Source organism: Gekko japonicus, unplaced genomic scaffold (assembly GCF_001447785.1).
Source record: "Gekko japonicus isolate JY-2015 unplaced genomic scaffold, Gekko_japonicus_V1.1 scaffold1434, whole genome shotgun sequence".
Classification (NCBI taxonomy): domain Eukaryota; kingdom Metazoa; phylum Chordata; class Lepidosauria; order Squamata; family Gekkonidae; genus Gekko; species Gekko japonicus.
In genome coordinates, this window is record NW_015160884.1 from 373,636 (window position 1) to 399,488 (window position 25,853).

The 25,853-nt window shown below is 47.0% G+C and overlaps 1 protein-coding gene across 1 annotated transcript in view; it reads right to left on the reverse strand.

Annotated features, from left to right (window-relative positions):
• Positions 1–25,853, reverse strand: part of LOC107120633 (unconventional myosin-Id-like) — a 196,059-nt gene that overhangs the window by 87,010 nt on the left and 83,196 nt on the right. The window contains exon 11 of the mRNA XM_015423368.1: positions 3,813–3,967. Within this exon, the coding sequence (XP_015278854.1) occupies positions 3,813–3,967 (155 nt within the window). The remainder of the gene's footprint in view (positions 1–3,812; positions 3,968–25,853) is intronic.

Here is a 25,853-nt window from a genome sequence, read left to right on the forward strand (position 1 = left end):
AAGTGTGGTTATCCAGCCACACCCACCTTTTGCTTCTTATTCTGTTTACCTTGTTTGTTGTCAAAACCCAGGGCTTTTTTGTAGCAGGGACTCCTTTGCATGTTAGGCCACACACCCCTAATGTAGCCAATCCTAATGAGTTTCTGCGGTTGGGTGTGGCCTATTATGCTAATGAGTTCCTGCTGGGCGTGGCCAACTTGGGAGCCAGCCGGAACTCCCTTCCTGTGCGTTCCTGCCCAAAAATAGCCCTGCCAGGCTCCACCCCCAAATCTCAAGAAATGTAGAAACCTGAGCTAGCAACCCTATGCCACCCAACCCCCGCCGGTAGCGTGGGGGGACCCGGCAGCCCTACGCTTGGCTCTAAACTCCTGTGTGAGTAGATCTCAATTTCAAGAGCTCAGTGTTTCCACAAATGAGAACCACAAGTAAAACCAAAACATTCCTTTCAATCTTTATGTAAAGACATAAATCCATAAATTTTTGATAAAGTATTATATGCATTTTTAATACTGCAACCTCCCTCCCCCTTCGACATCAGGAGGACTGTTTCCAGCATCTATAAAAGTTCCTTCGCTATCGAGGGCTTTCAGTTGCACGGGCTTTAAATGCATTCAAGCACACATAACACATATAATCCCAATCATACCTTCATGCACGTGACAAAAGAGAAAATAGATGAATATAAAAGTGACTGAAGGAAAAGGGAAAGGATAAGATAAGAGGAGGTGAAAACCAAAGACAAAGAGGAGGGGAGACAGTGAAACTCAGTGGTCTTCAATACTGCCCCCTCTAGATGAAGCATACTCTGTATTTCTTTACACTCCTGTCCCATTCTTTGTGCTGCACTTTCAGTCCCATACCTATGTTGGGTTTGATTTCTCTTTCTAATCATGCACAAAAGGCCTTCCAGTAACCAATGGTACTATTTTGATCCACAATGTGTGTTTAAGGATGCATCCTAAAACCAACACTTTGGAAAATCCATTTCCTGTAAAAGCCTAGTACCAAATTGATATGCTTATCAACTTCCTCCTAGAATTCAACAGATATTGGAACTCTTTGGATAGTTAGACAAGTGATTTTTTTAAAAACAGAAACGCTGGTCAATAAGGGTACCCATCTCAGTGGATGTTCTAAAAGCCTACAAGAGAAGTTATGAACTTATACCCTAAAAAAAACCCCTGGTAGTATACTGACTTTGGTCATGAACTTAAGGAGTTGTGAGATCTGGATCCGACTGCTGTACTGCATGTATTAAAAACTGCTGAGGGAAGCAGCTTACTTTGCTAATTAACACAAGATTTATCTGCATTTGAAACCCCCCGGAACAGATACAGTGAAAGGAAAATGAAATAAGAAACTGAAAAGAACTATCAGTCCCCAGAAGGGAAGGAGGATACAAGCTTAACCCCATAATGAAATACTTAAGACTGATGCAGCAATAGATTCTGCAGAGAAGATACTGGGCTCCTTCATAATGCTTTAATAAAGGGTGGATTACCATTGATGCTTGTTGGAGCTGTGGAGAACAGGAAGCCACTTTGGAACTAGCACATTCCTAAAAGAATGGTTATTCCAGTTTTATTTCCATGACAACACAGGGATGCTGGGACTCCTTCAGTCACCAGAACAATACACCAGCTCCCAACCAACGCAACTAACCAGGTTTTAAGGACGAAACAAACGAAGGACTTTTCCACATTCTCATTTTTCTCACTTGTAAGTTCCCATTTCTTGGGTGTGTGTGTGTGTTAATGTTCTACATGCAGTTTGCTCCCTCTACTGGCCATTTTGATATTATACTGGTTTATGTCCAGCACACACCTGCAGTTTAAATCTGCAGGGAGGTATGCTGGACATAAACCAGTGTAATTGAATGGACCACTAAAGGGAGCAAAATGCATGAGTAACAGGCCCCCACCCCTGAAAAAAACAGGAAGTGAGGAAAATGAGAATGTGGAGAAACCCTAAGATATGCACCTGAGCTTGCTGTTCACACTCACTCAAAGGAAGGCCCTTAGTGCAATGTCTTTCTCTAAGTTAGAAAGGCAGACTGTAAATACAGAAAGTAAATAAAGAAAAATAAGGTTAGGGTAGATAACAAATAGATGGAACACTGCGTTAGCAGAAATTGTTAAACCAGCCAAATATGTTCCTGGCCGAGACAGAACTTCAAAGGCAACAAAGGAGTTAATTCACGAGACAGGGAAAGAAATTAAAGGTACAACGTACGACTCCTAGAAATTAAAAGACTTGGCCTGGTTGAAAAGGGCTGCTTCTCTCACAACAGCCTCTTTCCAGACACAAGGCAAACACGAATTCAAAAGTGATATGCATATCTGGAAATAACGTATTTATGGATTTGAAAAAGCAGGTATTTGGATTATATTTGCCAAATCAATTACACATCTAGATAAAGGTGCAATATCTATGCAGACAAAATATGGGTTGGACTAAGAGGAAGAGAGAGGTTTCAGAACGATGCCCAGTGGTAAACCATGTGAACTGCAGATACATTTCCAGCCCAGCATATTTTCAGACAAGGTGCTAAGGATGCAGCTCTTTGGGCAAAAGCAAAAGATGCCAAAGTATGTTGCCTGGACACAACTTATAAATACAAGAGGAGAACGCAATGAAGTCCCTGATCAAGTGGTTCGGTGTCCACAATCACAGCTCCATCTCTTTTGCCTGCAGACATTAGGGCCCTTTTCACATTACTTTCTGTTGGTCTGGTTCCTAGTAAAGCAAAACAGGGATGCGGCTTTCACACAGCAAATTTCCTTCTATTAAGGAGCCGTCCCTGAAGGGAACTGGCCATTTCAAACAGTGCCACATTCTTTCCCCTCCCATTTTCACTCCGCTCAGCCATTTTTTGAAGCTTCTAATGTGAGCGCTGAAACACTAAACAAATATAGCAAGTCAGTGTAATAGCGGCACCATAGAGATGCCTTGACTCTCAGGCTTGTTTGCAATCCTCCCTCTCCAAGCCCCCTCTCCTGGCTATGTAAACGGATCTCTCTCTCCTCCTGTACTCACATTTTCAAATGGCAACAAAAGCAAAAGCCCTTTGCATGCCAACTGAATTATCAGGAAGCAAAAGGCTCCCTGCGTGTTCTGAAAAGGGGAGCCCCCCTCTCTCTCCCTCCACGCACGATTTCCAATTGGCAAGCCAGCTTTCTGCAGCTTCTAGGAAGTAGTACACGGCAGTCTGCCCTCCCTCTTCCTGATTGTAGCTCTGCGATGCAAATAATTTATTTATTCTGTCCTTTCCATGTTGCCGAGATGTTCTTTCAGATAATCTAGATGCTGTATGTAGCTGAGCTGCAATCGGGGGCTTGGGGAGGAAGGATTGCAAACAAGCCTGAGAGTCAAGGCATCTCTATGGTGCTGCTATTACATTGATTTGCTATATTTGTTTAGTGTTTCAGCACTCACATTAGAACCTTTAAAAAATGGCAGAGGAAGATCGACCACAAGTAGGGTGAAAAGGGGAGGGGAAAGAAAGTGGCGTTGCAGGAAGCACTATGGGGCTTTTCACAGAGCTCCCACCAGTGATTCGGATGTGGAAGGAGGGTTTGAAAATGGAAGAAAGGCCGTTTTCGTCAACAACGGCTCAAGCACGCTTCCTGAATGGGGAACAACTGGGATTGTATGAAAAGGTCAATTAAGTCTGTTAGCAGCTGGTTACTGAAACGGGTCTGTCTGAAAGGACAGAAAAAAATCGGTTAGTAACCAGTTCCTGAAATGGACTAGAGAGGCTGTCTGAAAAGGACCATAGATTCTGAGCATTCAAAAAAATCAAACACACTCACCTTTTGAAGTGGCTTGCCAGAACTCCGACCAGCTCCCCAATCCTGCTCTCATTGACCGGATGCGTGCTGAGAAGGCAGACAACGAGGTCTTTGCTGTCTTTGGTATGGAAGACTACAAGTTGATCTTTTCCGTTGGAGACACTCAATCCCGTCAGCTGCACAAAGTGAGAGGTATTATGTTAAGGCTCACACAGTTGCTATGTCAAATTCATGGTGCTGGTATTCACCTTTAGAGCCATAACGGTCTTGAACTGTCTTATCTAAAGGACTGCCACTGTGAACCCCCACGGTGTCTTCATTCAGCCGCACGTGGCCTTTTTGTGGTCCCTGGCTCTCAGTTTGCCCATCTGAGTGCAACAAGGGTGAGGGACTTTTCCATCGTGGCTCCAACCTGGTGAAATGCTCTGTCTGAAGAGATTTGTGCCCTGCTAGACTTGTCTGTATTCCACAGGGATGCCAGAGTCCCGCAGCAATCAGTTCTCAACAACATTCCTTCAGAAGGTTCAAGTTTATTGAGTACAGTAAAGGCAGTTCATCTGTGCATACATTCTGTGTCAGAACTAACTGTAAGCGCATGAAATGAGAAGATATACACACTTCAAAACAGGGTCTCCTGATGGGTCTGAGCCAATCAGGGATTAAGCTGAAGCCAGCCTAAGCTAATGGGTCTACGTTCCCAGGGAAAGCATCCGCAGCATGGTACCCAGGTCACAGGCCTAGGCTAGCAGATAAGAGAAGCCGAGGAAAAACCAGCTGACAAGGACATGTAAGGCAGTGTTATTCCACCCAGCAGTCCATTAATGTAATTCTGGCAGACTCTACCAACAACACCGTGGATTTTTATGCCAAAAGCTGTGGGTTGAGTTTTAGCTGGATTTTATTGAAATTCTTGTTTCATTGTTATTGTGCTGTTCGTTTTTAGCAGCTCTGAGACCCATCCTGGGGGAGGGGTGGGATAAAAATCCAATTCATAAATAAACGGCTTAGTGGAAGTTTTGCGGACAGACACAGAGACGAACGAGAAATGCATTTACAGGCATTTCTGTAATGCAATGGCCTCTCTTTCCAGACTTAGGTGTGAAAAAAAAAATACACAAAAGCTCGTGACGTCCAAGAAGACACAGATACAGCGAAAGCCCATGAAAAGTACAAATGAAGAGCTTGCCTTCTGCCTGAAGTTATCTACTAGTCGAAGGACCTCTTGAAACTGTCGCTCGGGGGGGGGGGGAGGGGGGGGGGGGGGGGGGGGGGGGGGGGACCAAGACATTTGTTCTGTACTGTTCCTTCAGTTTTTTGGCCTCTCCCCATCCCCATCCCCCTCACATCTTGGTTGTGTGACCAGCCCATGTCTACCACTCAGGTGGGTTAGTTTAGATAAGGCTGCTCAGTGTGGGTTGTTGTTATCCTACCCATTAGGCAGGACGCTGGCAGAAGTTACCCTTTTGACAGGCAATGCAATGCAATGTGATGCCAATTTACTATTCAGCCCGATACCCTTCCAGGAGGGCAGGAATAGCAAATTTGCAGCACCCTGTTCACTGCATTCCTCAAATTTTAAAAATTAAGGGGTCTTTTTTTTTTGCAGGGGAAGTATTGCAGAGTAAAGACACTCGGAGGTGCAGTGGTTGTTGCTGATGCTTAAAGGGTTCTCTCGGTGTGCGGCATCTTGGGGCTGCTGGGCGGCCCCACTGCTGGACCTCCTGATGGCACTGGTATTTCTGGCCACTGTGTGACACAGAGTGTTGGACTGGATGGGCCTTTGGCCTGATCCAACATTGGCGTCTCTTATGTTCTTATTGCAGAGTAAAGACACTCAGAGGTGCAGTGGTTGTTGCTGATGCTTAAAGGGTTCTCTCGGCGTGCGGCATCTTGGGGCTGCTGGTCAAACAGGCCTGGCTGAGCTACCGTGACTGGTCAGAGGGATATGTTTCCTTCCCCCCCCCTTTTTGCCATCAAGTTACAGCTAACTTATGATGACCCCGTACGTTTTCAGGGGAAGAAATGTTCAGAGGTGGCTTGCCAGTGCCTGCCCCTACGTAGCAACCCGGGACTTCCCCGGTGGTCTCCCACCCAAGTATTAACTAGGGATGACCCTGCTTAGCTGACGAGATTGGGTTAGCCTAAGCCATCCAAGAAGATCAAATCAGTCAATCCTAAAAGAAATCAACCCTGACCAATGTTCCCTCTAAGCTGTGGAGTCCTGTGAGCAAAAATTCTACTTGGTGAGCGACGGACATTAAAGTTGCGAGCGAGCGATTTGGCTACTGCATAAATCAGTTTGCTCTGGAGCCCCATCCTTCCTGAGCGAAGACAAGAATGTGTGATCCTGAGACTAAAAAACGGTGAGCTAGCTCACACTAACTCAGCTTAGAGGGAACACTGACCCTGACTGTTCTCTGGAAGGCCAGATAATGAAACTGAAGCTCAAATACTTTGGCCACCCAATGAGAAGGGAGCACTCACTGGAGGAGACCCTGATGCTGGGAAAGATTGAAGGTCAAAGAAGACGGGGAGAAGACTCTTGAGAGTCTCAGGACTGCAAGAAGATCAAATCAGTCAATCCTAAAAGAAATCAACCCTGACTGTTCCCTGGAAGGCCAGATAATGAAACTGAAGCTCAAATACTTTGGCCACCCAATTAGAAGGGAGCACTCACTGGAGAAGAAGGCCCTGATGCTGGGAAAGATTGAAGGTCAAAGAAGACCGGGAGAAGACTCTTGAGAGTCCCTTGGACTGCAGTCAATCCTAAAAGAAATCAACCTTGACTGTTCTCTGGAAGGCCAGATAATGAAACTGAAGCTCAAATACTTTGGCCACCAAATGAGAAGGGAGCACTCACTGGAGAAGAAGGCCCTGATGCTGGGAAAGACTGAAGGGCAAAGAAGACGGGGACGGCAAAGGATGAGATAGTTAGACAGTGTCATAGATGCAACGGACATGAAGTTTAGCCAACTTCAGAGGACGGCGGAAGACCGGAAGGCCTGGCGTGATCTGGTCCATGGGGTCGCGAAGAGTCGGACTCGACTGTGCGACTGAACAACAACAACAAAGCCATCCAAGGTCGGAGAAGAGACCAAAAGAGGTGGTTTGCCAGTGCCTGCCCCTGCAAAACAACCCTGGACTTCCCTGGTGGGCTCCCATCCAAACATTACTCAGGGCTGACTCTGCTTAGCTTCCAAGATCTGACGAGCTCGGGCTATCCAGGTCAAGGCAAGTTTTCTTACACCACATGGAAATAAGTAAAGTTCTATGATGCCTGGAATCTGTTGGAACACGTGCAATGCTCCCTCTAAGCTGTGGGGTCTTGTGAGCAAAAATTCTACCTTGTGAGCTACTGGCATTAAAGTTGTGAGCGAGCGATTTGGCTGCTGCATAAATCAGTTTGCTTTGGAGCCATCCCTTCCTGAGCTAAGGCAAAAATCTGTGAGCCGGAGGCTAAACAACTGTGAGGTAGCTCACACCAGCTCAGCTTAGAGGGAACACTGAACACGTGTGTGGAGACACATAATAAAACTGAACGACGTTTAAGAAGAAATTAAAGAAAGCAAAGGGTTTGTATGTGGAGATTAAAAGGAGAAATTATGGAAATGTTGCAGAGGAGAATGAAAGAGATAAGTGTGATTAAAAAAAAAAAAAAAACACACCAAGCTAAAATTCGCTGCCCTGATAAGCAATATGCAGGAGGGGAAATACGAAGTTTAGAGGAATAGTTCAAAGAAAGGTTATTAATGTCCACATCCAATTAAAAGTAGCTGGAGAGCAGTGTTCCCTCTAAGCTGAGTTGGTGTCAGAACCCACAGCTCACAACGAAGTACACGCATTCAGGAACGGTTATACTTTTGTTGCAAAGCTATAGATGCAGTAACACAGGCACTGTTAAGAATGGCGGCAACCAATAGAGCCTAATAGGATACAGGGTATTCGTATGCACCCCCCCCCATGGCACCCCCCTTCCAGCACAGTAGCGGCGAAAAAGAACTGTGGTGGCGGCAGACGAAGGTGGCGATCCGGCAAAAAAAAAAAGAAAAGAACATGGCGGCGAAACCAGCATCAAGCTGCAGATGTTCCGGGCGGGGACTGGTCCAGAGACGTGTCGGCGCAGCGACGCAGCACGGCCGGAGCCAATCGGACAGAGGCCGGTGCAGCAGTCGTCGCACCGTTGCGGACTATGGAACTAACCCAGAAGGAGCCACTGTGGAGCCGCACCGAGATAGAACCCACCACGAAGCCGCAGGAAGAAGAAAGAACAAGCCGGCAGGGTGCCTGGTAGGCGCTCACCTCCCCCATATACATTGTGGCCCTAGCTAGGAAAGTATAATATGCCTATGTAAACCGCTCAGAGCCTCCGGGATTGAGTGGTATAGAAATTGAATAAATAAATAAATAAATAAATGGGCCAATTAGATACCCTCCTGCGCGCGGGACAAGCTGGGAACCAGGAGTCTCTCGCGGTACATAGGAGACTTCCAGACAATACAACCTCCTTCTGCACATCTGTAGAGATAAGCGTTTCAGCAAAGGGAGAACAGCAGGAAACGTGCAGCCTCTGCATGCGTGGAGAATGGATTAAAAGGAAAGTCTTCCACATGTTCAGGCCCTGTTGCCCTACTCTCAGGCAGGGCCAGTGGCTGTGACCACCAGCAATGAGATTCCCTTTGTCTTTTGCCGGCTTTTTTGTCCCTATGTTGCTCTGTCAGAAGCTGATAATGCCTAGGACTTAAACATGTTTGTGTGTGTGTGTGTGTTTTGGAATCAATATATTTTGAAACATAAGAACAGGAAGTGTTGCTTGCTGTTGCTTGCACAATGATACAAGATTTTGTGTTTTATTTATCATTATGGTGATAAGTTGAAAAGCTTTATTTTAAATGTATTTGTGATGGATAGGATTCTTAAGGCTCCAGCCCTGCGAACACTTTCCCGGGAGTCTGCCCCACTGAATAAAATGGGGCTTACTTCTGAGTATACCTGATTAGGAGTACTCCCCATGTCTTGTGTAAATGGATGAGCGCCTCTATTGGTAAATGCAGGGGCTCTCATTCCTTCTACTATGGTAGAACCCCCCCCCCCCCGATGCATTTCAGGGAGGACAGCAGGCCACAGTGAGAAACAGGAGATAAGGAAGGTCTGCTGTAACCCACTGAAATCTTCCTTAAGAACTTCTAAAAAGACAAACTTTTAGAATATGAGTGCAGTAAAAGGTAAAGGTAAAGGTTCCCCTGCTCGAAAGCCAGTCGAATCCGACTCTAGGGTTGCGGTGCTCAGCTCGGTTTCAAAGCCGAAGAGCCAGCGTTGTCCGAAGACATTTCCGTGGTCATGTGGCCGGCATGACTAAACACCAAGGCGCACGGAACGCTGTTACCTTCCCACCGAAGTGGTACCTATTTATCTACTTGCAATGTCTTGCTTTCGAACTGCTAGGTTGGCAGGAGCTGGAACTAGAGATGGGAGCTCACTTCATCATGCGGCACCCGGGTCTCGAACTGCTGAACTACCGACCTTCCACAGCCTGCAGTTCAGCGTCTTAACCACTTGAGCCACCGCAGCTCCTAACATGAGTGCAGTAAATGCATGTTAATAATGCCCGTGAAGTTGTTTTTCTCCTCTTTTAAAACATCAGCCAGAAGTTATTCAGTGTTTTGCTTGCAAGGCAAATTCAGGAGTGATGTGATGCTTCATCAGACGAAGTCTCCACAAATTGTTTTATGATTTCCCCCGATATTCTTCCTTCTCTTCAATGAGCAGTGACTGTTTCAGCGTGCTTTTTTTAGTATTCTCTGTTCCATAATAAACTTAGCCTGTGCTACAATCCTTTCTCTGTTCTGTTCCGTCTGTTCATGTGCGTAAAGGTTCATGGGTGTCCCTGTTTTGGTGTTTTCTGCCTTTCTCACAGTTGTGCAGTGTGTAGCAATGCTGTCTTAATTCCCTGAGCTACCCTCAGTCAGAAGTTTCTATATCATTTCTTTTTGACAGCATAGCTAATTCAGTAATATTTGTTATTATCTTCCCCCTTCAGAGTTCTTTCCACAGACCTTTGTGTCACTCTGCTTTAAATGGTTATTAATACTTGGGGTGAATTCATCTGAATAGAACACGGTTATTTCCACCCTTGTCACAGTCATTTCTCTTTTGCTTCTTCTTTTTGCTTGGGGGACGGGGGAGTTGAACAACTATTTGGATGACGTGTAGTCTGCTTGTGAACATTCTCACTTTTTAAATGTTATGTTTAGACAATGAGGAATTTCAGACAGGCGATATATTCCGGTTCAGGAACGGTTCCCAAACGGTTTCTGGTCTGACATTTCAGACAGAACTGTTTTAGAACCAGTTCCCTACCGGAATATATTTGTACTTCCACACACAAACGCTTCTGTCCCATTCAGGAAACGGGGCTGAACTGTTTTACCTGTAAACCACTTCTAAGTAGTCTTCAGTTTCTTCTCCCTGATTCGAAATGCTTTTTTCTGCCATTTTTCGCCTGTGCGGGCGATCTCTGGCTTTTTTTAACGTTCGCTTTATAGCGCTATAGCGCTATAACACAACAGCAAAACAGCGTTATAGCAACCCCATTGGAATGCCTGGAGTGTTGTGTTATAGCGCTATAGCGCTCTAAAGCGAACGTTAAAAAAAAAGCTGGAGATGGCCCATGCGGGCGAAAAATGGCAGGAAAAAGCGGGAAAAGCAGTGCAGTCTGAAATGGCAAACCGTTTCAGATCCAGCTGTTTACCGGTAGGGGAAAGCCATGTGTGAAATGGCAGCCCTATACCGGTTTACTCCACAATCAAAAATGGCTTCAAACCGGCTTAAAAAGGGTAATGTGAAATTCCTCAATATCTCATTCTGGTACCCCTTTACTTACTGAGTGAGCGTCCTACTGGTATTCAGCCTTTGAAAACAGTTTCAAATATTCAGATATCTGTTTTAGAAATATTAATTTCTCCCCTCATGTTTCTTTTTTTCATGTACATTTGTGTTTGCCACCAATATTAGTGCCTTATGATTTTAAATGAAACTTTTGCTTTATAATTTCCCATCTTTTGAAGGTATATGAAAACCCTTCTATGGTTTTGCATCTGTCAGCTTCCTTTATTCCTCAGAGCATGTTCGGAAATTTAAACACACACAGTCCTGAGTTTCTCAGTGTTCTCTGTTTCCTCCATTAAAAAAAAAAAATCAGCAACAGGTTTAGAAAATATTATGGCACTGTTCCTTGTCTGTTTTGTAGTTCCTGGATGCCCATTTCATCTGTATGCAAGGTTTCTTCTCCATCCATAGCCGTTCCTGTCTTTGCTTCTCTGTGCGGTCTTTAATTGCCACTGCTCATCCTCATATTTCTCCAGCTTTGCAAACTTTGTTCTGTTGCTTCAGACCAGAGGTGTCGACCTCATTCGTTACGAGGGCCAGATCTGGCCTTAATGTCACTTTGACAGGCCTGGCCATGTGTGCCATAAAACATAATGCCGGGTAAAGGTAAAGGTTCCCTTGCTCGAAAGCCAGTCGAGTCCGACTCTAGGGTTGCGGTGCTCATCTCCGTTTCCAAGCCGAAGAGCCAGCGCTGTCCGAAGACGTTTCCGTGGTCATGTGGCCGGCATGACTAAACACCAAGGCGCAAGGAACGCTGTTCCCTTCCCACCAAAGTGGTACCTATTTATCTACTTGCAATTCCTTGCTTTCGAACTGCTAGGTTGGCAGGAGCTGGAACTAGAGACGGGAGCTCACTCCATCATGCGGCAACTCGGGTCTTGAACTGCTGAACTACTGACCTTCCACAGCCTGCAGTTCAGCGTCTTAACCACTTGAGCCACTGCAGCTCCATATAATTCCGGGTACCGGAGATATAAACTTTATAAAGGACAGCAACGGGTAAACTCCGAGTTGGTGTGTCTTTACTATAAGGCTCCATGGGCTGGGAGGGGGGTGTAGAGGAAAACCCACATGGGTGGACCGGAGAGCCAGCTGTGCAGCGCTGGGCAGATGCTCCCGTGCCCCAACAGAGGACTGTCTGCACCCCCTCCCCCACATGCAAACGCTGATTCCTGTGGCTGCAGGTTGACTGGAGAGGTATGAATGCGGCTGCAATGGCCCCCAGCTTACCAGTGAGGCTGTTCCGCTTGACTGCTGCAGATGAGGCTGTCCCATCGTGCTGAAGCCCACCCACCCCTGAGCAGCCTCCTGTTCCCTCCCTTGTACCAGTTGCTCGCAGGCCGCATAACAGCCCTGGACGGGCCGGTTCCAGCCCCTGGGCCTTGTGTTTGGCACCCCTGCTTCAGACCGACACGGCTGCTCACCTGAACCCGGAAATCAGTTTCAGCTGCCGCCTGCAAGTGAACCTCTTTCAGGCACCACAGTGTAGATAATAAATAAACCACCCCTCGCAATGGTTCGTTTCCCGAGCCCTCGGGGATGTAGCCAGCTATCAATACAGATTCACTACATTGCTGTCTGGTCTTTGTTTGGCTGTCGTGAAGTGGCACGGATAATTATGGATTGCCTGCAAGCTGGCTGCAGCGATGGAGCAAGGCATCGATCGCCTTAAAAAAAAAAATCCCATCCTCCCTCCAACGAGCTCAGGACAGCATCAAGGGTATCCCCTTCCCCATTTGACCCTCCCAATGACAACACAAGATCGATTGGGAGAAAGCCGGGACTGGCCCAAGGTCGCCCACGGAGCTTTGCGGCTGAGCGGGGACTTGAATCCTGTTCTCCTCGGCCTTCCTCTGACATGACAGTCACAATACTACATTGTCTCTCTGGACAATCACACCTTCTCTTCACCAAATGCCCCACTCCGCACGAAACCAGACTCTCCCTAGTGATTTCATTGCAACGATTGCTCCCAAGTCAATAAAACTCAAATGCGTAAGACAAAGTCCTTCTTCACGAGAATGTCGCCTCAATTCCCTCCATTGCTCAAAATGCATGATTAGTTTGAAGCTTCCCTAGCCTGACTTCTGTTGCCCTGAAAGCCAGAAAAGCATCTTGCGGTTTTTTCCAGCTGCTTTTCTTCCGTGCCTGTGATATCCAAACATGGCTGACATCGCCCAACATAAAAATTACTAGCAGCATCCAGTCGCCGGGCTCTCTATTGCCGCAAGTCAGGGGCCCACAGCGGGGGAATTCCTTCACATTTTGAACCGTTGTTGATGAAAAAGATTTGAAATGACAGGGTGGATTCTCGAGACAGAAAGCAAGCTGCAAAGAGGACCAGACATCAGACAACTGCCTGGGATCTCCATGGCAACCCATCCCTAGGGATGCTGCTACGTTGACAGGACAGCTTTAGGAACTGTGACAGTGGACGCGGCCGGCCCTCAAACACGCTTTGGCAAGGCCGGCTCCTGCACACGTTGGAAAGCCAATCCGTTTGATAGGTAACGAGAATGCATCTTTTTGAAAGGAGTTTGTCGAGGAAGCAAATAAGTGCTGGAGCCGAAACATCTCCCCCACTGCCGGTTTCTGTCCACAAAGCGTCTCCATCACTCTGAACGGGGAGATCTGTGCAACATACCTAGGCTCTCCTCTTCTGAATACACAAACGCTAACGTTTACCACAACTGCTGAGAAAGTTAAAGAGTAGGCAGACTGTATTCAAACTAAAAAATTGCCAACGCGAGCAACAAAAATACCCAGCCTCAGAAATAGATGGTCAAAAAAAAAAGAGAGAGAGAGAAAAAAATGTTAATTTGGGGAGACTCCAGAATAATAAAAAGATCTGGCACCCAAGCATCGACCTACAAGTGCCACAGTACTTGTGAAGCTCTGCGTAAACAGAGGCTTCCTCTTTGGAAAGCCCCCGCTCACACAGAGCTCCACAGATTTATACATGAGTGAAGTACTGACATTTGCATCCAAGGAGCTGAAAATAGGTACTTTCTGTCTTGCCCATTCTGGGTAGAAACCTGGCAGCGATTAGATTCCAGAAGCATCTCTCGTTGGTCTCTTTGCATTTATTGCCGTTGAGTAGTCTGTGGGGGAACGATGTACGATAGAAAGAGAATGGCAACCCGACTGGAAACTTTAGAACAGCGCTTCCCAGCCTGCGAGTCACATAACCTCTGCAAGTGGGTCTCCAGTGATTGCTCCTGCACCACCTACTCCTGCCTGTGGCTTTAAGAAAGGTAGCCACTTCCTCCTGCCCACCAAGGCTTTGATAGGGAGGAGGATCCAAGGCCAGAGGAGGAGGAAAAGGCAGAAGAGAGGCAGGGAACGGGGCTGCATCCTAAGCAGAAGAGCGAGAAGAGGGCGTGCTGGTGTTGTGCTCTCCCAGTAGCCCCCTACACCACGGTCATGAATGGCAACCAGCAAAACAGCCAGATACGAGTCTAGTGGCCCTCAAAAGCTAGATGCCCTCTAGTGGCCCTCCTGGACTCGAATGGAGATGCTCAGGCCCGTCACACAAGCGCACCCAAGAGCCACCCCAGGCATCCTGCCCCCTGGTCTGCTAGCCAAACCTGCCCCTCGGTATCGCAGGGGATCAAATGGCTCTTTGTGCATGCTCAGGGGCATGTTTGAAAATATTTGAAAGGCTGTCCTTTGGAGGAGGGCAAGGAGCTGTTCCAGTGGGCAGCAGAGGAGCAGACCCGAAGCAACAGGTTTAAATTACACGCAGAAAGTATCGGCTGGATATTAGGAAAAACTTTTTCACGGTCAGAGTGGTTCAAAGGTGGAATCAGCTGCCCAGGGAGGTTGTGAGCTCCCCTTCACTGGCAGCTTTCGAGAAGAGGCTGGATGAATATTTGTCAGGGATGCTGTAGGCTGCTCCTGCATTGAGCAGGGGGTTGGACTAGATGGTCTGTTTGGTGTAGTGGTTAAGTGTGCGGACTCTAATCTGGGAGAACCGGGTTTGAGTCCCCACTCCTCCACTTGCAGCTGCTGATGTGACCATAGGCGTAATCTTCGTGGGGGCGGCGGGGCTTCAGCCCCCGCCGAAATTTTCAGGAAGGTGCTCAGCCTCCCCCGGGAGCCACCCTTGCTCCTAGCAAAGCAATGCCTCTGGCCCAGCCCCAGCCCCCCCCGGGAATTTGGAAAGTCTACACCCTTGGATGTGACCTTGGGTCAGTCACAAGCTCTGGCACAGCTGTCTTTGGAAAAGAGCAGTTTGTGTCAGAGTTCTCTCAGCCCCACCTACCTCACAGGGTGTCTGTTGTGGGGAGGGGAAGGGAAGGGAGTTTGTAAGCCGCTCTGAGACTCTAAGTGAAGGGCGGGGTATAAATCCAATCTCTTCTCTTCTTCTTCTTCTCTTCCAACTCTATGACTCTGTGTTTTCTTTTCACCTAAGGACTTACCTTTAAAGTTTAAAGACCAAACTGGCCTCCCTGAAGTCCCGGACTCCTCCGAAACGTTAAACTAAGGACCTTTCCTTTTCTTTTTTAACAAACACCAGGGCGAAGCTTCGCCCATGCGCATATCGCCGACCTTTTAAAAAAAAGGTGGGCGAAAATCGGAAGCGGTTCTGCCACGGTGGAGAGCGATCAGACGGGGGTAAAGCGATTACAACTGTTGCACTCAGGATACCACCACTTGGGGACCAAGTGGCAGAATACAACGGTGTAAAGCTCTTTGCAACGGTTAGGGACGGAAGGCAGATGTTCGCTGTGTGAACGCCGGTAAGTACACCGATTCCAACCGGCACCTATTCCGTTGCAAATGCCCCGTCTGAACACGCCCCATGTGTGCCCACACAGAGGGTAAAGAAGTGGACATGACAGGCAAACGTGGCACTGGCATTTTATTGATATAAAAGGGCAGCCACTGTGTACAGGCACCGCGACGGAAGAGATGGGGGACCAGCGGTCATTGGGACCAGTGAGTTTCTACAGGGGCCAGAAAGGCAGGACAACAAACAGATGGAATGGGGCAGATGGAATGAATGAAGCCGAAGCTGACAGCGCTTGAGGCAGAAGGTCACGGTAGGGATTGGTGCTGATCCACTTGTCCGTAAGGTTGCCAATTCTGGGTTGGGAAACACCTGGAGATTTTGGGGGTGGAGCCCGGGGGAGGGGAGGGATCTCAACAGGGTGCAGTGCCACAGAATCCACCCTCTGAAGCAGCCATTTCTCCAGAGGAACTGATTTCTATTGGAGATCAGTTGTGATAGGGGGGAGGTCTCCAGGCGCAACCTGGAGGTTGGCAACCCTACGCATAGGACAGATCACAAAACGTATGGCTTGCCCTATTGAGCTCATCGTATTTGTACCCTCCATTCTCCCAAAGAGCTCCAGGTAGCAGACAAGGGGCTCTTCCCCTTTCTCCTCAACCATCGTGCAACAGCTAGGCTGGGGGGTGTGACTGGCCCAAGTTGTTGTTGTTCGGTCGCACAGTCGAGCCCGACTCTTCGCGACCCCAGGGACCACATCACGCCAGGCCTTCTTGTCTTCCGCCGTCCTCTGAAGTTTGCTCAACTTCATGTTCGTTGCATCTATGACACTGTCCAACCATCTCATCCTTTGCCGTCCCCGTCTTCTTTGACCTTCAATCTTTCCCAGCATCAGGGTCTTCTCCAATGAGTGCTCCCTTCTCATTGGGTGGCCAAAGTCTTTGAGCTTCAGCTTCAGTATCTGGCCTTCCAGGGAACAGTCAGGGTTGATTTCCTTTAGGATTGACTGATTTGATCTCCTTGCAGTCCAAGGGACTCTCAAGAGTCTTCTCCAGCACAATAATTCGAAAGCGAAGGCCCCCCCACCGATCCTCATGGCTTAGTAGGGATTTACTTACCTTACCTGTGTGTTAAGAGTTAACTAGCAACTAGAGGATGCTGGCACAGCAAGGCAGACCCCATCTGCCGGTCCCTCTTTTTTATATAATCCTCTACTTTCCAATCAAGCAGTCATGACACAAGGCAGCCTTATTTCCATCACCAGGGCGGGGAGGGCAGAAGCATTCAGTTCAGCTAATAATTTTTCTCTGGCGCTCGTGATAGAAGTTGTAATGGAATTCTAGCCGGGGCTGGCTATCACTTTCATTCTGACACGTTCGGGGAAGCTGACCCCAACACCTTGTTTGTTAAAAATAGCAGGGGGTGGTGGTGGTTATTTTTAGAAAAACAGATGCTCTTTGGAGTTTTGAGAAAAACAAAGGGGTGGGGGTGGGGTGGGGAGGAAATCAGCCCTCCGGCCCAACAGCCTGCTGATATTTTTATTTTGCAAAATTAATACAGCGAAAAGAGTGTATGTGTGTGTGTGTGGGGGGAGAATCCAGCTGCTAAAGAGATAATAAGGACCTGTTTTCAGAGAAAAAAGGACTGAGAGGACCCATGGAAGAAAAAAAGAGGAAGGAAAAAAAAATCCTTTGGGGCAAGAGATTAACAGGGATGAATCCTTTATCTCGCCAAGCAGGAGGTTATGCACAGTCGCATTCATAGATAGTTCCTAATTATTCACAAGATGCTCAGAAGGGGGCTAAAGATATTCTCATCCCTCTGGATTCTCATGCGTTTTTCTAGTCACGGTGCAGCGGAGGGGCTTGCAATCTGTCGGCTCCCCTCGTTAACTGAGAGCTGAATCTTAAACCCACAAAGGAAAAATTCTGTTACACAATCAACCAGATTAAAATCAATTAGAACTTGTAGCCTTGGTTTGCAAGATTTGGCTAGTAAAGGTAAAGGTTGCCTTGCTCGAAAGCCAGTCGAATCCGACTCTAGGGTTGTGGTGCTCATCTCCGTTTCAAAGCCGAAGAGCCAGCGCTGTCCGAAGACGTTTCCGTGGTCATGTGGCCGGCATGACTCAACACCAAGGCGCACGGAACGCTGTTACCTTCCCACCGAAGTGGTACCTATTTATCTACTTGCAATGTCTTGCTTTCGAACTGGTAGGTTGGTAGGAGCTGGAACTAGAGACAGGAGCTCACTCCATCATGTGGCACCCGGGTCTTGAACTGCTGAACTACCGACCTTCCACAGCCTGCAGTTCAGCGTCTTAACCACTTGAGCCACCGCAGCTACCTCAGATTTGGCTACCTCAGCATAATAGATCCTGGTCCATCAGTGGCTGTTAGCCACAAGGTATAGATGGAATACTCTGTCTGGGGCAGTGATGCTCTGTCTTCTGGGTGCTCGGGTGGGGGCAACAGCGGGAGGCCTATGGGAGTTCTGGCCCCGCTGGTGGATTTCCTGATGGCACTTGGATTTGGACCACTGTGTGACACAGAGTGTTGGACTGGCTGGGCCATTGGCCTGATCCAACCTGGCTTCTCTTCTGTTCTTATTCCTGGGGTAGTGACGCTCTGTATTCTTAGTGCTTGGGGGGCAACAGGGGGAGAACTTCTGGGGTTCTGGGTCCGCTTGTGGACCTCCTGATGGCCCCTGGGTTGTGGCCACTGTGTGACACAGAGTGTTGGACTGGCTGGGCCATTGGCCCGATCCAACCTGGCTTCTCTTCTGTTCTTATTCCTGGGGTAGTGACGCTCTGTATTCTTAGTGCTTGGGGGGCAACAGTGGGAGGGCTTCTGGAGTTCTGGCCCCACTGGTGGACCTCCTGATGGCCCCTGGGTTGTGGCCACTGTGTGACAGAGTGTTGGACTGGCTGGGCCATTGGCCCGATCCAACCTGGCTTCTCTTCTGTTCTTATTCCTGGGGTAGTGACGCTCTGTATTCTTAGTGCTTGGGGGGCAACAGTGGGAGGGCTTCTGGAGTTCTGGCCCCACTGGTGGACCTCCTGATGGCCCCTGGGTTGTGGCCACTGTGTGACAGAGTGTTGGACTGGCTGGGCCATTGGCCCGATCCAACCTGGCTTCTCTTCTGTTCTTGTGAACCAGATGAGCTGCTTTCTCCTCCTAGAGTTCTCATCATTCTCACAGAAATAACAATTCCTGGGTCTTCTTGGGTAAAGCCATAACCATTAGTCTAAAGCATGATACAAACTAACTGGGCATAACCACAAAATCAGAGAACCGGGAGCAACCCTGACTGATCACTGAATGCAGTCACCTACCTCTATAGCCTCATTGCCTACACCTAAAACACCCCCCCATCAGATGCATGACCAACATGTTCTTTAAAATTATTCAAGAGGAAATATTTCAGTAAGACTTGGTTTTGGGAAAGACTGCCTTGGACACCTGGGTGACAACCTGCACCAAAAGAGACAGGGAGTAAGAATGACTACCGATGCAACCTGGATCGCTCTGTGGCTTTCAGCACCATTGACGATGGCATTCTTCTGGATGACCCTTCTATGTTTGAAAGCACCATTCTGATAAAGAAATATCGATGTCATCTTGGGAATATTTATGGAAGAATGCAATGAAAATATCAACGTGTAATAATTTAAAAGAAAATTGTTATAAGATGATGTATAGATGGTATATGACACCAAAAAAGACTGCAAATATGAATAGTACGTAATATGTCAAACAAATGTTGGAAGTGTAAAAATGCAGAGGGCTCGTTTTATCATATGTGGTGGACTTGTGAAAAAGCAAAAATGTTTTGGACTGAGATACATGCAGAAATGGAAAAAATTGTGAAATGTAAGTTTACGAAAGAACCAGAAATATTACTTTTGGGACTTAAAATGGAAGAAGTCAATATGGCAAAAAGGACATTGATGTGGTATATGATCACAACTGCCAGAATGACATATGCTCAATGTTGGAAACAAGATAAAGTCCCTGAAATTGGGGAATGGATTAAAAAACTACTTTTTATGGTTGAAATGGATAAAATGACAAGGAAACTTAATAATTTGGAAGCAGAAGAATTTTTTGCAGACTGGAAAGACTTTAAAGAATATTTGGAGAAATACTGGGAGGTAAAGGACAATTTACTTTGCTTTGGGAGCTATTGAAAATTAAAAGATAGTAGAAAATAGATAAATGTATAAGAATAACAGTTGAAGGATAAGTTACCTGTGGATATGAATAAGGGGAAAAGGAGGTATGGAGAAAATTTAAGAATTGGGCTGGAGGTTGGAGCACTGTGGGAAGCCGAGAAAGGGGGGGGGAGGGAGGAGGGATGGATATATAACTGTATAAGTTTTGAAGTATGTTTGAACTTTTTTTTACTATATCCTAATAAATTGTCTTTGAAAAAAAAAATGAAAGCACCATTCTGCAGTGGTTCCCCTCCTCCTTGAGGGGGGAAATCCCAGGAGGTAGTGCTGAGGGGGGGGGGATTACAGTCCCTTCCCCAAGGGGACTGTTTTACAAGGCTTCCCAAGGATCATACTTGTCCACAGTGCTCTGCCATCTACATCTGGGGCTTCCAACCTTCCTGAGTCCACAGACCTTTGGCGCCTTTGGAATTCTGACAGAGGTAGTAGGCATAATGAAGCTCAGGGGAAAAGAGGAGTAAATTTAAAATACACACTGGGAAAGAGGAGTGGAAGAGGATAAAAGCCACACTGTGCTGACAGCTCCCACTGAAACAACATTATTTTGATCCACACAGATCTCCAGTGGCCAGTCAGATACTGCGCTGGGCAACAGCCTCGCCTTGTCCTACCCGCTTTCCAAAATCACTTCACAGGTGCCATGGTGCCCAATGGCACCATGACAGGGACTCCTGGTCTACATGAAGCAGCTGAGGGAATTCGGGGGACGTGGGTGGAAACGGAACTCCTTTCTGTTTCATCATAGGCAAGTTAGAGGTGGCTGCTTCCTTGCATGTTTGCCCAGGTTCAGTGGTTGATAAACTTAGCCCTTATCCAGCTAAGTAGAGTTTGCAGTGGTGGGAACCCCATGGGATTAGCTAGCTGGGGAGATGCACATCCTTGGTGGGATGCCCATCACCGGGAACAGGTTCGCAGCTTAGGGGTGCCAAGGGGTGATGGCTCAGAAGCTTTTACCAGCTTTGGATGGTTCACCCAGGGGTCATTTCCTGCAGGAGTGCACAGGAGCGGAGCTCCGGCAGTAAAGAGCCCAGCGGGCGAGCACATGCAACAAGCCCCACCGCCTGCTCCCAGCAGCCCTCGGTCAGAGCAAGAAGCAGCCAGGTAAGTTGTATAGCTCCCCCCGGGCCCCCGCCCAAAACAGTCCAGTGACACCTTTAAGACCAAGTTTTATTCAGGTACAAGCTCTCCCTCCTCTGCCAGGACAGATCTGCCCGTCCCCCCCGATAGCTAGCAATCCAAAAGAGTCCTGTGGAGCCTGAGCGGTGGGTGTTGCCTTCCGACACACTTCCGGTGATGTCAGGGGGTGTGACATATGCAAATAAGTTATGCTAATGAGTTATGGTAATGAGCTCCTGCACCTCTTTTTCTACAAAAAGACCCCTGGGTTCACCAACTGTACTGAATGGTGGCAGAAAGAAACCTGGCTATCCTCATTAAGCCTTGGTGACTTCTAGATTAAACTATTATCATTATCATGTACTTAAGGAGCGCCAGTGTGGTGCAGTGGTTAGAGCGTCAGAACAGGAGCTGGGAGACTGGTTCAAATCCCTGCTGTGCCCTGGAAGCTGGCTGGGCGGCCCTGGGGCAGCCATTCTCTCTCAGCCCTGACGGCTTTACAAGCTTGTTGTGAGGACAAAACAGATGAGGGAAGAACAACGTTGTAAGCCATTTGGTGTCCCAACTGGGAAGAAAAGGGGCTATAAGAAATAAAATGGATCCCAGATAGGGCTACCCTGAGAGTGACTGTATCTGGCTGAAACGGGATTCCCCCGACCATCTGTTGTATTATAGGTATAGGGTGGAGAAAGCACATTAAGTCTGCTCGAAAAGATCCAGACAGTTTATCTGTTCCCAGACCCAATTCAAATCTTCTAGGGAACGTTGTTGTTACGTACTAAGAGTAGGATGATTTCTTTCTAAAATTTTTATGATTTTAACTTCACCATAAACAGGTGTATCTGGTACGATATTAAAGTTACATACAGCGAGTCTATCACATTATTTTTTACCTAACAAGGTATATAATCTGTTCCATCTTCCTCTAAACAGGTCACCATCTTTCCCTTGTAGTATTATTGACAATTTGTCCATCTCCGCTATATCCAACAATCTAGATATTATATCTTCTTTGAAGGGTATTCTTTCCGATTTCCAATATTTCGCTAACATAATACGCGCTGCTCTTAATATATATGTTATTACATATTGATCAGGTTTTTTAACCTTGTCTGGTAGTATATTTAACAAAAAGACTTCTGGTATATATGGTAATTCTATGTTCACAATGTCATAAATTTTTTTATATACTTTGCGCTAATAGTTTTGAGTTATATGGCACCTCCACCACATATGATAGAAAGTTCCTACACTGTGCTTACACTTCCAACAGTTTTTAGACATATTTGTATAACATTTAGCTATTCTTTCTGGTGACCAGTGCCATCTAAGGTATTGCTCTCATGAATTTTATGGTTTTCCATATTTTGGACCAGTCATCTATATCTACATTATGAGTAGGATGATTTCAATGCTAGCGACGCCAGGACTGTGGGTTGTTCCCCAGTTGTCTTTTGTAGTGTGGAGGGGAAAAAAAACCTTATTCTATTAGGTATTTGGGGTATTATGGAACATGCTGGCTGGTTTTTAGTTTAGTTGTACAGTTAATCTGTTTTCTAAGGTCTGTTTTATTGGTAGTTTTAAAGAGTTGTAACCCAAAAGCCACCTCGAGAACGGTGGTCTATAAATATTGTAAAATATTGTAAACAGAATAAGCTGTTCAGGATCGCACTTTGCGGAGAGCAGCATCTGTATTAATGCGACATATGGGAAGAAGCCTCTTGACTAGCTAATTCTGGCACCTATTTTGACACTCTCTTCTGCAATAATGAAACTGGAGAAAACACCAGCACACAAAAGGCTGCAGAGGTAAAGCTCAGCAAACCAGTGGGCGCAGGGAAATGATGTAGAAGAAGAAGAGTTGGTTTCTTACACCCCACTTCCCCCTACCCTAAGGAGTCTCAAAGTGGCTTACAAGTGCCTTGTCAGGTAGGCGGTGGGTCTGAAAGAGAGTTCTGGGACTAGCTGAGAGCCACCCCACAGGCTCCACAGGGAGGAGGGGTGGGGAATCTAACCTGGTTCTCCAGATGAGAGTCTGCCCCTCTTAACCACTACACCACACTGACTCTTAGGGTTGCCAAATCGGACTTACCTCACCGGTGGGGGATTCTGGGGTGGCTCCCGGAGCGTGCACGGAGCGCACACGCGCCACATGCACGTCACAGGGAAGTGACGTCATGACGCCGGGCATGCTGGGGGCGGGGTCACAGCCATTTGAGGGGAAAACATAGCGTTTCCCCCTCAAATGGCTGTGGCCCCGCCCCCAGCGTGCCCGGCGTCATGACGTCACTTCCCTGTGACGTGCACGCGGGGGTGGGGTTTCCCCCGGGGCCCGAGTCCGCAGGGGCGGAAATCAGGCCTCCAAAGCGGGGGGAAATCCGCCCCCCGGGGGGACTTGGCAGCCTTCTGCCTCTTAAAATGCTCCCCAGCCTTTTCAGACATTCAAAGTAGCTTCCAATACTCTAAAATCGCCATCGCATAAAAGATTGCGTGAATAAGTTAACTTGCAACAGCAGAGGTTAAAAACAGGAAGGGTATAGTAACAATCTTAAGAGTAAAAATATATGCCGCAGAAGTTTTTAAACTTAAACCGCCAGCATAAAAGATCTGACCACGCCAGAAAGGCAACAAAATAAGGTCAGGATCAAGAAAGAACAATACAAAAGAAAGTCTACATGGGGTACCTAAATACATACAGAGAAGGCATCGTGCTACCTTCAAGTGGGAAAAAAAAGAGTTTCACTGATTTGGTGCCACCACTGGGAAGGCTCCAATTACCACTCACCTCAGTTAGAAAGAGTCCAGGAGCACCTTAAAGACTAACAAAATTTGTGGCAGAGTATGAGGTTTTGTGAGTGGTATGAACTTCCATGAGTCCCTGTTCACTTCTTCAGGCATCTGAGGCTCATTCAGGTAGATACCTGAAGAAGTGAGCAGTCACTCGTGAACGCCCATACCCTGCCACAAATGTTGTTAGTCTTTAAGGTTCTATTGGACTCTTGCTCTTTTCTACTGCTACAGACAACATGGCTACCCGTCTTGCTTAGTCAGAAGGCGAGTGCTTCTAGAGAAGGGTCTCACACGAAGATTTCAAGGGGCAGGCAGCTTCATGAAGGAGGAGATGGACCTTCAGGTACCCAGGGTCAATATCAGAAAGGCCTTGAATGCCAGCATCCTGAACTGCACTTGGAAACAAACTGAAAACCAATGTATCTTGCTCTTCACTATTTACTACCTAGCTGAATCAGATTGAAAGTGGGTGGGTGGCGGGGGGGAGTGTGTCCTGAGTATATAAATGGCACCTTTCCCCAGATCCCTTGATTTCAGCCCAGGGTTCCACAGTAATGGCAAATACTGCAGAAAACATAACAAGAGCCCTAGAAAACCAAATGCCAGAGGGCAGAACTGCACCACCACCCCCCGCCAACTGCTGGAATCTATCTTCCAAGTCGAAGCAGAACCACCAGACTGAAGTACCTCCCACTCACAATCTAAGAGATGGTCAGGAAGGATATCACAGTTGAACAAGGTACATTCTATCATTGCTGGTGGTCATGCATTTATGTTCAGAGGTTTTGGTCCAAGGTAATCTTGTCTATAAAAAATATTACGGGTTATTTGATACCTTTGCAACCTGAGCTTATATTGTTAGATCTTTGGAGTGACCCTCATATCCCTAAACTCTGCATAATACATATCCCTAAACTCTGCATAATACAATTTCAATTAGGACCATAAAGAAAATTGTTCAGTAGAAAAATAACCAGGCACCAAGTAAATATGCACATACAATCTTTTTAGTGCAATCACTAGCCCAGTAGATATAAAAATTCAACCAATGGTCCACAAATAACCTTCTTGGATTGTGCTGCCACAATAAGCACAAATAATTATTTTTATTTGTGCTTATTGTGGCAACACAATCCAAGAAGGTTATTTGTGGACCATTGGTTGAATTTTTATGGTCCTAATTGAAATTGTATTATGCATACATTTTTGATTGTGTTTTTATGAGTGTAACTACTTACCATCTAGCCACAATTGTATGACCTCTGAGGAAGGCCGATCCGGCCGAAACGCGTCAGGTCATTTGTTTTAGCCCTGGTTATGATTATGAATTATGTATATTGGCTGTAATTGGGCCCCTATATATGTTTTAATTTGATATTATCAATAAATACATGTACTTCTTTTTATGAATAGGTTTTAATATTGGCCCACTGTCCACTTGAGAACCTTGCCCCTGGGGGCGGGGGTAGGATTTGTAACCGGCTAATGGCTGGAATCTGTTCCCTTTGGTTGCCACCTTTCACCAGTTGGTGAAGACACTGTTTTGTTTGGTGTGCCCTTAGTGGTCCCTCTTTCCTGCCTAGTGTTGCAACTGTTGTTTTTAGGTCTTAGCATGTATTTTAGCTCCGTTTTCAATGGTTTTAATGGCGTGGTATAAAAGAGCAAGAGTCCAGCAGCAGCACCTGAAAGACTCACAAAATTTGTGGCAGGCTATACTTCCACAGACACCAGTGATGTGGGGGTGTGTTGGGGGAGTAGTCTTAATGGTTTTGAAATGAGATATTACATGTGCTTTCATTTGTTAGCTGCCTTGGTGGACCTTGTGAGGTCGGAAAGGTGGGATATAAACTTTGTAAAAAAAAAAAAAAACTAGTCAGGATTCCCATCTATTCCTAGAAGCAATTTAGCATGCTCAATGGATGCTCAGCACATACTGGGTAGTGATAAACAGTGAGAGAAGAGGCCACGGTGCAGCCAGAATTTGTTGAACTGGGGGGTAGAGGAGGGAGGATTCATTGTGGTCTTGAGGATGGCCAGCATCAGGGCTATTTTTGGGCAGGAACGCACAGGAACGGAGTTCCGGCTGGCTTCAGAGTTGGCCACGCCCACTACAGCAACCCCCCCCGGAAACTCCTAGGCGGGCAGGCTAGGGGGGCCCCTGAAGGATCGGGGAGGCACTTAAATGCCTCCCCATGCCTTCCCCAGCCCGTCCAAGGGCCAGCTTGCCCAGGCACCCCATAGCCACGGGGTGCCCGGGCAAGCCAAGGGAAGGCAGTTCAAAATGCCTTCTCTATCCTTCAAGGGCCGG